Source organism: Myotis lucifugus, unplaced genomic scaffold, assembly GCF_000147115.1.
Source record: "Myotis lucifugus unplaced genomic scaffold, Myoluc2.0 scaffold_18, whole genome shotgun sequence".
NCBI classification, from domain to species: Eukaryota; Metazoa; Chordata; class Mammalia; order Chiroptera; family Vespertilionidae; genus Myotis; species Myotis lucifugus.
Window position 1 is genome coordinate 3,177,964 of NW_005871066.1, and position 12,358 is coordinate 3,190,321.

The window sequence follows — 12,358 nt, forward strand, 5'->3', positions numbered from 1 at the left end:
CAAACCTCAGTTTGTTCACTTATAATATGGGTCTAAGAACAGCTACTGGAAGGGTGGTTATAATGATAAGGGTAGCACTGCCAGAATGCTGAGAACATAATAGATGCTCAGGGAAAAGTCATTGTTAGATTTATTCTTACAAACTTTATGCAAATCCAGCACATAGATATCTGCCGCTGGCTAAAATAAGGCTGGGAAAGTACATGTAAACGTAGATTTGTTGACATTTTGAGTCCATCTATAAGATGCGGATTGGGGGCTAGAACGAAGTGAGCCTTCTAGGCCAAAAGAAGACAGTGAATAAGTCTTAGACACAGAAAAGCTCGCAACTAGCCCAAGAAGATCCAGAGAGCAATCTGACTGGAGTGGGGAGTTGCTTCAGAGATGTGAGGACCCGCGCTGTCTAAATAAATGGGCCTGAGATTAATTGCCAGCCGAGAAGTTTAAATATATTCCAAAAGGACCAACAGTTCTTAACGTGTTTCCTCTGAGACATCAATCCTGCCCGTGGCTCTGCCAAAATAAGTAGAAATAAACAAAAGCTCTGGAGCTCCAACACGTCCAAGGCTCCCTCCTCTCCACCACCCCCCTGAAAGTTTACCCCGCTCGCCGCAATAAAGGCTCTGAGAATTCTCTAGCAAGAAAACGTATTTCGGTTTACTTGACCCAGCACTTCCCGAACGTATTTAATCACAGAGTCTTGTTTTGAAAACATTACTCATGACTATCCCTCAGCACCAGCGTTTTATAAAACAAACGTTGGGAGACTGTGTGAGGGACCAGTGCAGGAAGCTGGTGCCGGGTCTCAGGGAAGCCAAGTTTGGGTTCTGACAGGCTCTGCAGAAGGGAAGGGTTGTTGGAGAAAAAGCAGAAATTAGTTGCTGGCGGTAGGAAGAAGGTGCGACTGCTGTGGAAAGGGGAAGAAAACGATTTATTAGAAAAACAAGACAAAGAGCCGATCCACAGACTTGATGACTGATTAGCAACATAGGAGAGAAATGCCAAAAGTATGAGAAATCACACAGAGGCTCACAACCTGTGCAGCTGGGATAATGGGGGTGCCAGGACCCAGTCAATAGACAGGGATTGGAAACAGCCATTCAACCCTTCATCCAACTCCCCACACACAGTTGGAGAATCAAGGTAGCAACGGTGAATACAGTCCAAATGCAGTACTCAAAGAAGAATGTGGTCTCCAAAATCATTAAGAGCTGACATCTGCCGAAATAGCATCTTATCAAGAAGTCATCGCCGAAACCTGTTTGGCTCAGTGGATAGAGCATCGGCCTGCGGACTGAAAGGTCCCAGGTTCGATTCCGGTCAAGGGCATGTACCTGGGTTGCGGGCACATCCCCGGTGGGAGATGTGCAGGAGGCAGCTGATTGATGTTTCTCTCTCATCGATGTTTCTAACTCTCTATCTCTCTCCCTTCCTCTCTGTAAAAAATCAATAAAATATATTTAAAAAAAAAGAAGTCATATCTTAGGGACCTCGAAGTTTGGATCATCTGAACCCTGAAGGAGAGAGTACCTACAGGAGAGATGCCAGGGAGGCAGAGCTGGGAGTTTATAGGATGAAAGGGCGAAAAATCAAAGCAGGAGATGTGAGCACCAAGAAGAGAAAGAAAGGACAGTGCGGAGACATGGGGTATTGCTGGGGCCCCTGGTAAGGAGAACGAGTGGTAACATCCATGAATCTGAACTTCACACCAGAGGGAACTGTGGAGTGTCGCTCAGGATTCAGTTCTCCAAACTCCCAGGGAAGGTTAAAACTCGAGTGTTGTAACCCAAGAGCCTGAAGAGGTTAAGTGACCTCATGAGCATCCATAGCTTTAAAAGGTGAGCAAATACCACTGCTTTCAAATAGTCCCCAGTCATGGAGAGAGAAAAGACATTGGCAAACTTCATATATCTTTGAAGGCAGACCTCCAAAATGAATAAAAGTACAGTCCATGGAGGACATAGAACAGTGCTTGAAGGTGTGGGCTCCGGAGTCTCCTGGGCCAGGGGATTGCCCTGTTTAATTTCTCAGACCTCAAACCCTCCTTTGTATGATGGGGATAACAATAGCTTGTACTTCATGGATCACCGTGGGGAGTAACTGACAGATGCACAGAGAGTGTTTATCACATGGCCTGACACAGACCTCCCAGTCATAAATCAGCACTGGCACTAGGAGCGATGGCGTGCCAGCAGAAGTAGCAATTGTTGTGCTAAGCTTTGCTCATAGATGTGACCTCCAGAGAAGAATAAAACTGCCTCAGCCCAGCATACAGTCAAGGGCAATTATTATACACTAGAGGCCCGTTGCACAGAGATTCATGCAATAGGCCTTCCCTTCCCCTGGCTGCCGGCACCAGTTTTCCTCCGGCACCCAGGACCCAGGCCGCCGCTCCGGCTGGAGCCTTCAGTCTTCGCTCTGCTGCTTCGCACCTATGTATGCAAATTAACTGCCATCTTTGTTGGGTTAATTTGCATACTCTCCTGATTGGCTGGTGAGCGTAGCGGAGGGACAGTCAATTTACATGTTTGTCTATTATTAGGTAAGATGATATGGGGATGTATTTCCACACAGTGCGCCTCTCAGTGTCAGATTTTGGGATTTGTGTCCTTACTATGTGTTCTCTCTCCACTGTATGAGTATTTTAGGTGGAACCTGGTTCAGGGGTTTTAGTCACCAGCTCCTTCAGTCAAAACTGTGTTCCTGCCCTAACCGGTTTGGCTCAGTGGATAAAGCGTCGGCCTGCGGACTGAAAGGTCCCAGGTTTGATTCCGGTCAAGAACATGTACCTTGGTTGCAGGCACCTCCCAGTAGGAGGTGTGCAGGAAGCAGCTGATCGATGTTTCTAATTCTATCCCTTTCTCTTCCTCTCTGTAAAAAGTCAATAAAATATATTAAAAAACAAAACAAAACTGGGTTCCTGAATCTTTCTTAAGATTCAAAATGGCGGCCTTGCCCAAAATGTACCAGGTATCTAATAATGAATTTATAGATCTCTTTATGTACAAAAATTAGGCAAGAAAATCACTTGTAATTGAAAGATTTGATAATGGTCCATCTACTGTATACGAAAAGATAACTTTCCCAAGCAGAGGTCCGAGGAAACCACATGAATGATGGAATAAATACTAACCTAAGCAGGTAAAATAAAAACAGCAGATTCTCATCCCAGTATGCCCAGTTAATTCTATAGTGAACATGAGCCTCCGTGTCCTCACCTAGGAAGTGGGAGGGTTGACTCGTTAAAGTCTGTTTAGCACACTCCCATGGTGCTAAATGCTGATGAACTTGAGTGACATAACAACTTTGCCTTTTCTCATTACTGATGGAAATTACACACAATTAATTTCAGTTTAAAACTGTATATTTTAATGTTGTAAATAAAAAGACTGAGGGAGATCATCACTGGAAATGTCTCACCCTGAGTTACCAGGAGAGAGAAAAAAACCTGGAAAAATGAGTGGACATGGACAACCAAGCCAGTTCGACATGTGGGTGAGTGCCCAGGAGACCAACCATCACTGCTCTGCACGTGAACTTGGGAAGGTGGAGGTGTCACCGTGCAGATGATAGCCTGGGCACTGTAGTTAGGAAACTTCTCCTAATGTCCTTCTCTTGTCTCCCATCCTACCAGTCCTGAAGCCCCCGAGACCTTGTCTTTCCTTTCTAACTGCAACTGTCATCACACTGAACACAATGACCTAGAAGTCAGTGGGAGGAAGTCCAGCCCAGGCCCTGGGGCCAGACTTCCTTTTGGGAATCCAGGCTCCACACTCTCCTTGGGCATCCCTCTGAACCACTAAGCTTGCTCGACCATAACATGGCTGAGGAAATTAAGGAGGATCAAATGAGATAGTCCATGTCAGGGTCCCGACACGTAGCAGATGCTGAGTAAATATTACCTCCTGCTGCTGCTGCTACTGCTGTTATTGCCATTGTTGTTATTTGATGAAAATGATGATGACTGTTAACTAAACAGTCAGAACTGATGGAGTACTATCACACTGTGGGGACCAACAGTAGGCGGTGGATAGAAGATGACCATTGCCCCGCCAGTGTGGCTCAGTTGGTTGAGGGTCAGCCTATGGACGAGGAAGTTTCCAGTTCTATTTCTGGTCAGGAACATGCCCAGGTTTCAAGTTTGATCCCCAGTAGGGGACATACAGGAGGCAGCCGATCAGATCGATGTTTCTCTCTCACCAATGTTCTCTCCCTCTCTCTCCCCCTCTCCTTCTCTCTCTCTAAATCAATAAAAGCATTTATTATAAAAAAGGATGACCCTTAATTACTTCAGGCTCCTCCTTCAACTTTGCACCAATTCACAGCCCCAGAAAATTTAAAGTAACAATATCCCTTAGGACAGAACAGCATATAAAACAAACAGATTTCCTCCTCTTCCCTCCAATGGCCCTGCCCGTGTGGGGTTTCCTAGCCGCCACGTGTGGGACAGTTGGGTTTCATTTGCCGCCCTGTCTGCTGGTTGGGCCTCAGGAGCAGTGACAACCCCAGCTCCAGGTGCTCATGCAGAAAGTTCAGTGGCCACTGAGCTTAACACCTCCTTGGCAGGGCTGGGGTCCACACCACACATGCTTATTCTACAAGCATCTTGAGCTCCGGTTTCAAATTTCCTTGCTTCCCCAAGTTAAGGACAGACTCTTGGTGTTAAGGGACCTGGAGCTGCTTACAGTCTCGGAGGCCAGAAACCTTGCTCACACACAGAATGACTAATTTGCAGAACCTCTGTCAGGGGAGATTTCTCATAAAATGGGCCCCAAGGTCGCTGTTTCATTAAATTGTTGTTGCAATCCCCCTCCTGCAGCTACTCTTTAATTGGTGATAGCGGCAGCCGTGCCAGAAGCTTCAGTAAGATGTGCCAAAACCAGCCAGGGCGCTTCCAGGTGGGTGCGTGGAGCAGGCGGGAGCACTCCGCACAGCAGGCTCACTGGGCTGCACACAGCTGGAAACTAACCCTTGGGGGGTTTAAGGAGGTCACCTGGCAACTGTGAGCCTCCTTGCACCCCGAGTTGCTGGAATCTGATATTTCCTGTTACTTGTGGGATGTGTTGTTGAGGTTAGTTCAATTAAACGCACATCTGTGCTCAGTGTAGCCCTGCCCACCCCCATGTTATGTAACCGTGAACTTTCCTTTTGGGTTGGGAGACTATTGGTTGGGACTATTATAGCTACAGGCACAGCTTCATGCACCTAGGAGACCGGGGCTGGGCATTCATGGTGGGTGTCATTGGCTGCCTCTGGTCTTGTAGATGGTTGAGATTAAATTCTTTCTCATTCTCTCTCTCTCCCTTCCCTCCCCCTCCCCCCATCATGTCTCTCTCTCTCACTCTCTCTCTCTCTCTCTCTCACTACACACACACACACACACACACACCTCTCTTATTAGTGAAAAGTTTGCTTCTAAGTATAATTTCTATGTCTGAAAACAGATATCCTGCCAGCAAAGAATTTACCTGCTTCAGGTCTCTGTTGGGTGGTCAGGTCAAGATTCCACCCACTGTTTGCCGACACACAGTAAGATAATCTCACATAAACCAAGGGCTAAGCACAAGGGACAGTGGCCTTCGTGGCACCTCACCCTCAGTCCCATGACTCTGGTCCAGGCACAGCGGGACTCACTTTGGGCTACAGCTCATACGTTGGCAAGAAACAGCACGTGTACAAAAGTGTCCTCAAGTTTGCTCAGCTCACTTTCAGTATTTTATTTTCAATAACTCATCTAAACCCAACGTAAATTTTTTGCGTCGGGAAAGGAGAAAGGGAGAATTCCTGTGTTAGTAGAACCCAAAGATGCTTTTCATATTTCCTTCGGGTCTGATTTTAAGAGGACTCTTTTTTTGTTGTTTTTAAATAGTATCATCATCGCCCTCTCAGACCAACCCTACAAAGCCTATCCTAATCCGGGGAGGGCAACCAGTTAGTGCCTCAGTTGCAGCTTCCTACCTACCGAATTCTAAGTTAACCACTACCTCTGACTATTGCAGAGAGAAGCCTGTGAAATGTTCTACCTCGACTTCCTGTCCTCTTTCCTGTTCCTTTCAGAGGCCTGAACAGCGCCCAGCACTAGCAAGACAGGCCGGCACAGCCAGAGGGCAGGAATAGGAATTCTGTGGGGTTTTAAACAGTGCAATGTCACCCCTGCTGACAGCAGGTGCCTGGCACGCCTCTACCTAGTGCAGATAATCCAGTACTGAGGCTATGCCATAACCCATCTCACTTAAGCATGTGCATATATGGATCGTTTATCCCCGCCTGTCTAAGAAAGGATTGCACGTAGTTGACAGGCGTGCGGACTAGATGATTCCCAACACTGAGGGCAGATGTAGACGCTGAAGCCAGGAGGAAGCTCATTGGTCAAAACTGCATGCCACTGGGGGCAGGCTGCAAATTAATGTCTAGCTTCCTCGCAACTAGATGGTGACGTTGTTCCCACGGTGTAATTATGCCTTTATAGTTTTTCCTAGGGCGAGGCAATGAAACTCCAGAACATGTCAATTGCATCCAGAGGCTTCTGGACTGTCCCGGCTCACGCTGGCAGCAGGACACCCTCGCCTCACTCGCCAATCTCACGTAATCACTGCGAGTTGAGAGGGAGTTACTGTTGCTAGTAAGGCAGGTGTTTCTTTCCACACTCACCTCTGCTGTTACCCGTTTGGAATATCAATGGCTCTCAGCCAGGGGCGATGTTGCTCCCTAGGGGACCTTTGGCAACATCTGGGGACGCTGTTGACTGTCACAGCGTTGGGGACAGGACTGTTCCCACATCTTGTTGGTAGAGACCAGAGATGCTGCTGAACATCCTACAACGCACAGGCCAGGCCCACTACTGAGAAGTATCTGGCCGATCTATCAGAAATAGCAAGGTTGAAAATCCTGCAGTAGCTAATGGGGTACGTATACGTGTGATTTTGTTGGAATAAAACCATTTTCTGGTTTCAGAAAACACTAGCCTTAGTTTCCACTTCAGCCTCTAGGTTTCTGCTCTGGAAACCCACATATCAGAGGAGCTTTCCCAACGGATGGAGGAGGAAAAAAGCGTGAAGGTTTCTTCTGGACCCTGGTTATAATGACAAGCGAACTTTAAAACAGGAGGCCTCTGGCCACAGCTGGAGGACACCAGAACAAGTCCACCTGGATACTCTCGTGCTTACAAAAGGTGGGAGTCACCCGCCTCTTAACGCCATCTGAGCAAATAAACTTCGCCCAATAGGATGTGTTTTGCAGCCCTGGTGGGAGAACTGCTGGACAGCAAGAGAGTAAACAGATGGAAGAAGCGCCGAAGGAAGCTGAGAAATAGCCATCTGATGATGTCATTGAGAGCTGGACCAAGAACCACATGCCCCCCGCCCCCCTCCCCCCCCACCCCCGGCCCCGGCACTGCCCTGCTGGATGCAGGTGCACGGAGTTCATGTCTCCCGGGTGCCCTCCAGCTGGGTGGCTTTCCCTCGTGCCAACTGCCTCTCTCAGGAACAGAGGTCATGGGCTCCTTCACATGCCTCACGCAATATTTAACACGACTGCTTGGAACCTTGGTTTGATTTTGTCATGCCCATCCTTCTAGTTCTCTCCTTTCTTTGATTCTGATAAGTCACACAGATCCTAAATATAGAAAGGCTAACCCAGCTAAATATGGAAAGGCTAACGCATCACGGATAAGGCAGTAATGAAATGCAGCTTTTCTCTAGCTCTCCCAGTCATCACCACCCTGACTCTTGTAGGATAAAGCCGGGTTATTCCAGACCCTGGCTGTTTCGGTACAGACCGGCCATGTGTTTTTGCTAAGCGGTGTGGTGGGCATATGCAACCTATCTGTGCTCACGCAAACTGAAAGGTTCGCTAGAAAAATCCGAGGGGCTCCTTTGAAGTCGGCCTCGCCTTCAACTTGGAGATACTCTCTCGGGAAATGCAAACAACTCACTGACATGGATACGGAGGAAACCATCCGCTTAGACCCCACTCTGCTCACCCAGAAAGGACCTGAGCTGGAGGCAGCCCCCAAACCACCTGTAAACAAAGTTTCCTCAGAGGGGTCCTGGGAGGAGGGTGAAGTATAATCGCTTCCACATGTGTTAAGAAATTAGCTGGTGTGCTAATCCTAGCTAATTCTTTCTGCATTAATTTTGGGGATCTATTAAGTCATATTTTGTTGGCCTCCTTTGAGTTATTTTATGTACTTTAAAAAAATGTTCTTTTGTTAAATCTATAATTTAATGTTCATTGATTCAATCAGGACTTTTATCCAATGTATAATGCATAAGTATTTAATAGCTCTCCATCTCAAAACTCCATGACATGTGTATATGTTACATATAATATACTATGATATTGAAAAATCTCTGTATCTATTGTCCAAAATATTTTAGACAAGTGGAATAAACAAACCTGCTCCCACATGAAAACTGCTTTCAGCCATCCACAGAGCCCATTTCTCTCAGCCCGACCGGCTCATAAAATACTTTCTAATAGATGTCATGGCTTTGTTAATTCTGCTTTTCATACTTGGAAACTAATTTGATGGTGACATGACTAATTCTCCTCTTTCAATGAAACCCTTCAGAGAGCTGTCTCAACTCCGTATGAATTTGAGGAAGACACTAAATTTGCTAATAGATCCAGGCAGCTGTCTGCACGTGGGGAGGACATCAGACCGTTGCTAAGTTTGGTCTGTGCGGTTAGTAATGCAGCCTCAGATGGTGCTGAGAATGGGCCATGTTAGAATTCAGTTAAAAATACCAGGAAGGCCTGGCTGGCATGGCTCAGTGGTTGAGCGTCGACCTATGAACCAGGAGCTCACAGGTTGGATTCCTAGTTAAGGCACAGGCCCAGGTTTCGGGCTTGATCCCCAATAGGGGGTGTGCAGGAGGCAGCCAATCAGCGATTCTCTCTCATCATTGATGTTTTTCTCTCTCTCTCTCTCCCTCTCCCTTCTTCTCTGAAATTTTAAAAAAAATACTAGGATGGCCAAACCATCACCAGACCAGAGACCTCTTGTTTTATCCTTGGATGTGCCCAGGTGAAACGGTGAAGAGCTGGGCGTGGGGGTGAGGGAGGTGGGAGTAAGCACAGCTGCTCGGCTTTATAGTGATGGAAGGAACTTCCCTCCTCGATGATGCACACTGTTTGGTTTTACGGGATGCCACTACCTTAGCCACTAGGACTGCAAATGCGATGAGCAGTTAAACTGCACAGAGTTATCTGGTCCTTCTTAAGACCTCATCAGACCATTCATCTCCCAAATTTCCCAGAGCAACACATTCCAGTTGTGCTTCTGGGAGGGGGTTGTAATTGACAAAGTGTTTGCAGGGAAGAGGGAGGACCCCATCCTATACCAATAGGAACAATATGTGCAGAAAACTTACACCACCACTTTTCTTGTCGCACCATGAAACCAAAATAAATAGTAACAGCACGTTTCCAAAGGAATAAACTTACTTTCAGTGCAAATAGGGCAGCATCCTTTTCGGTTGAGAATTTTACCCTATTCAAAAGAAAAACAAACAAGAGTTTAATGCTAAGAAACAGAGTCTGCTGAGGACTTTTTTTTTTTTAACTCTAATACCAGACAAACCAATGAAATCAGTCCAAGTTATATTTGAACTCAATGCCCGGATGGTGATGATGACGGTGAAAATGAAGTTTCAAGTATTAGGGTCTCAGGCCAGGCAAAGCCTTTCAGAAAGCTTTCCTGTTTTTATCCGCCGGGAAATAAAATATCTAAAGGACTCATTGGTGGGATCCCTCTCACACAGAGAGGAGATGGGACTGTCTGGATCCAACCTTTTCACTGATACCCGAATCTAGCCCCCTGTAAACCGAGAGCACACACATAAAAATAGGAATCGGCTGTCAACCACCAACCCATGTAAGGCCTCTGTTCTGTTTTGCTTCTGGGAGGGGCCCAAACAATAAGCCAAGTGGGGGTCTACGGATCCGGACAATATCTGTGTTACAGATCAAGTTCAGTCACATTTCTTCTTTCAGAAACTGCTTTGCAGTCGAAGCCAATGAAGCTGAGAGCTGGGAAATGCTGAGTAATTTTCCATTACGTTTCTGGAAACACCGTGTAATTTCCTAAAATTCATTTCTTCCCCTTTTTTTAGTGCATGGCGTTTCAAGGAGGAAACCTATTCTCAGGGCCCCTATCAGCAGATGGCATTGCCTTATCTCTGACTCAAGGGGACTCAGAGAGAAAAGGAAATGTGGGAAAGATGAGCATCTACAGAGCACTTTGCTATGTGACAAACACCCTTTCAGATATTTTCCATAAGCTAGCCAACCTCGGGTTAGTTATAAGGATTTAATAACTTAATACTTAAAGCATTTAAGATTTAATTAATAAAGTATATATTATTATAATTATCCTTATTAAGATGAACAATAACCTTATGAGCTAAGTATTTCCCTTTTTATAGGTGAAGAGATTGATGTTATGCAATGCAACAGTGGTAGAACCCACTGATTTTGTGTAACCCTAAAGGTCATCTGCTTGGCACTCCAGATTTTTATCCTCTTCCATCCTTTATCTCTAAGAGAATGTAATATTCAGTGGACACCTGCTATACACGAGTGCTGTGCATCCTTCATACTTTATCTCATTTAAACTTCACAATGACCCTCTAAATGTAATTCTCCCTAGGCCTTTTTATAGGAAACTAAGAAACAGAGATCACAGCGAGGTGGCCTAAGGCCTATGTCAAGGCCACACAGTTAATATAAGGTCCATCCACTCATTCACTACTGGTCAGTGGCATCAAGAACAGATTTAGGAGCTAGAGAAAATCATACTGATTCAAAATATGCTAGTTAGCAATCGAAGAACCAGGACCATGTCAAATTCATTTTCCCACCAGCTAGCTCAGTGATTTCCAACCTTTTTTATCTCATGGCACCCATAAATTATTAAAATTCTACGGCACACCAAAAAATAAATAACATGTTTTGCCAATCTGACAAATAAAAATAGGTATAATTTTGACTTATTCACACCAGATGGCTATTGTTGTTTTGGTTGTTGTCATTTTTTTATTTGGCAATCTAATAGGTATGGCACGTTTAAGAAATTCTTGTGGCCCACCAGTATGTCTCGGCACACCAGTGTGTCACAGCACACCAATTGAAACTCACTGAGCTAGTCCTAAATTGTATAAGGGCCATAGTGACTTTGAATAAGACTTAAAACTCAGGCTGTCGATACTGGAGGAGGGAGGACATGCCCTGGATCCATGCATGTATTTTTTTCATTCACTGCAAGGTACTGAATAGGTTTGACATTTTCCCCAAAATGCATGGGTTTCAGCCATCCCATGGAGTGGGGCATCACGACATGTGTTCATTGCCAAGAGCTGTCTCTTCTATTTCTATTGGGCAGCCAGGTTTCCTTGGGTTTCTCGGACTGAAAGCAGTTGAGGACAAAACCAAATGTGCTTGGCTCTGGCCAATGGCATGCCGACCCCAGGGAGAGGAGTGAGGGGCTCTATCCGAATAGAGCAGAGCTGTCTACATCCAAAGCCCCCAACACATGGCGATGTGATCTCCTACATCTGCATGTTGGCAGAACTGCCATCAACTTCTTTAGACAATGGAAGTGGGGCTGGTCATATTACCAAACTAGGGGGGATAACTCAAGCACGAGCTATGAGGTCGGGGCTCCTGGCTGTGGCATTCCAGGCATGCTACCACCTCCGCGGTAAGAAGGGGGCAGTAATGACAACCATTTGGAGGAGTGGTCTCAGCATTAAATGGGGTCAGCCCTGCGACTGCAGAGAAAGTCTCAGTCCATGTGAGCGATGGTGAGATGATGGTGTCATCACAGCCCTGTCCCCACTGGAACCCTCATAGCCCTTCTCACGAAAGGTAGTCCTTTGCCTCTGGGGAGTTGCCAGGGAGGGTGAACAAGGAATCCAACCATAAGAGCCTCCTTCAACAAGGCACCCACACTTCTGGGGAAAGAGATGCGCAGTGCCCAGCCAGGACAGAGCAGGGAACACAGGATCATTCCTTGGAGTGTTTTTATCTCTCCGGGCAACACAGGGGAGGGGAAGGAAGTGTTCAACAGGATTTCCATGGTAGAACTAAGTTTTCTCCCAAAGTCCTGTGCTGGCCACGGAGGAGGGAGAGTGTGCGCTGGAGGAATGGTTGGAAAGATGCCTAGAAACACGAAGGCGGCCCCCGAGGCAGGAGCTGGGCACTACAAGCTTTGACAAGCCGAGGAGGGAGCCAGGGAAAGGCCTGTGTTTGGAGGCATGGATGCCCCTGGCCCAAACGTGGCCCGCCAAGAAGAAAGGCTAACGAGATGCTGCCGGTGACATAAAAAGCACGGACCTCCCCACAGCAGGAGGACAAT

At 46.5% G+C, this 12,358-nt stretch overlaps 1 protein-coding gene across 1 annotated transcript in view; it reads right to left on the minus strand.

Moving 5' to 3' along the window:
• BMPER (BMP binding endothelial regulator) overlaps positions 1-12,358 on the minus strand; it is a 174,542-nt gene that overhangs the window by 69,324 nt on the left and 92,860 nt on the right. The window contains exon 10 of the mRNA XM_014452760.2: positions 9,448-9,493. Within this exon, the coding sequence (XP_014308246.2) occupies positions 9,448-9,493 (46 nt within the window). The remainder of the gene's footprint in view (positions 1-9,447; positions 9,494-12,358) is intronic.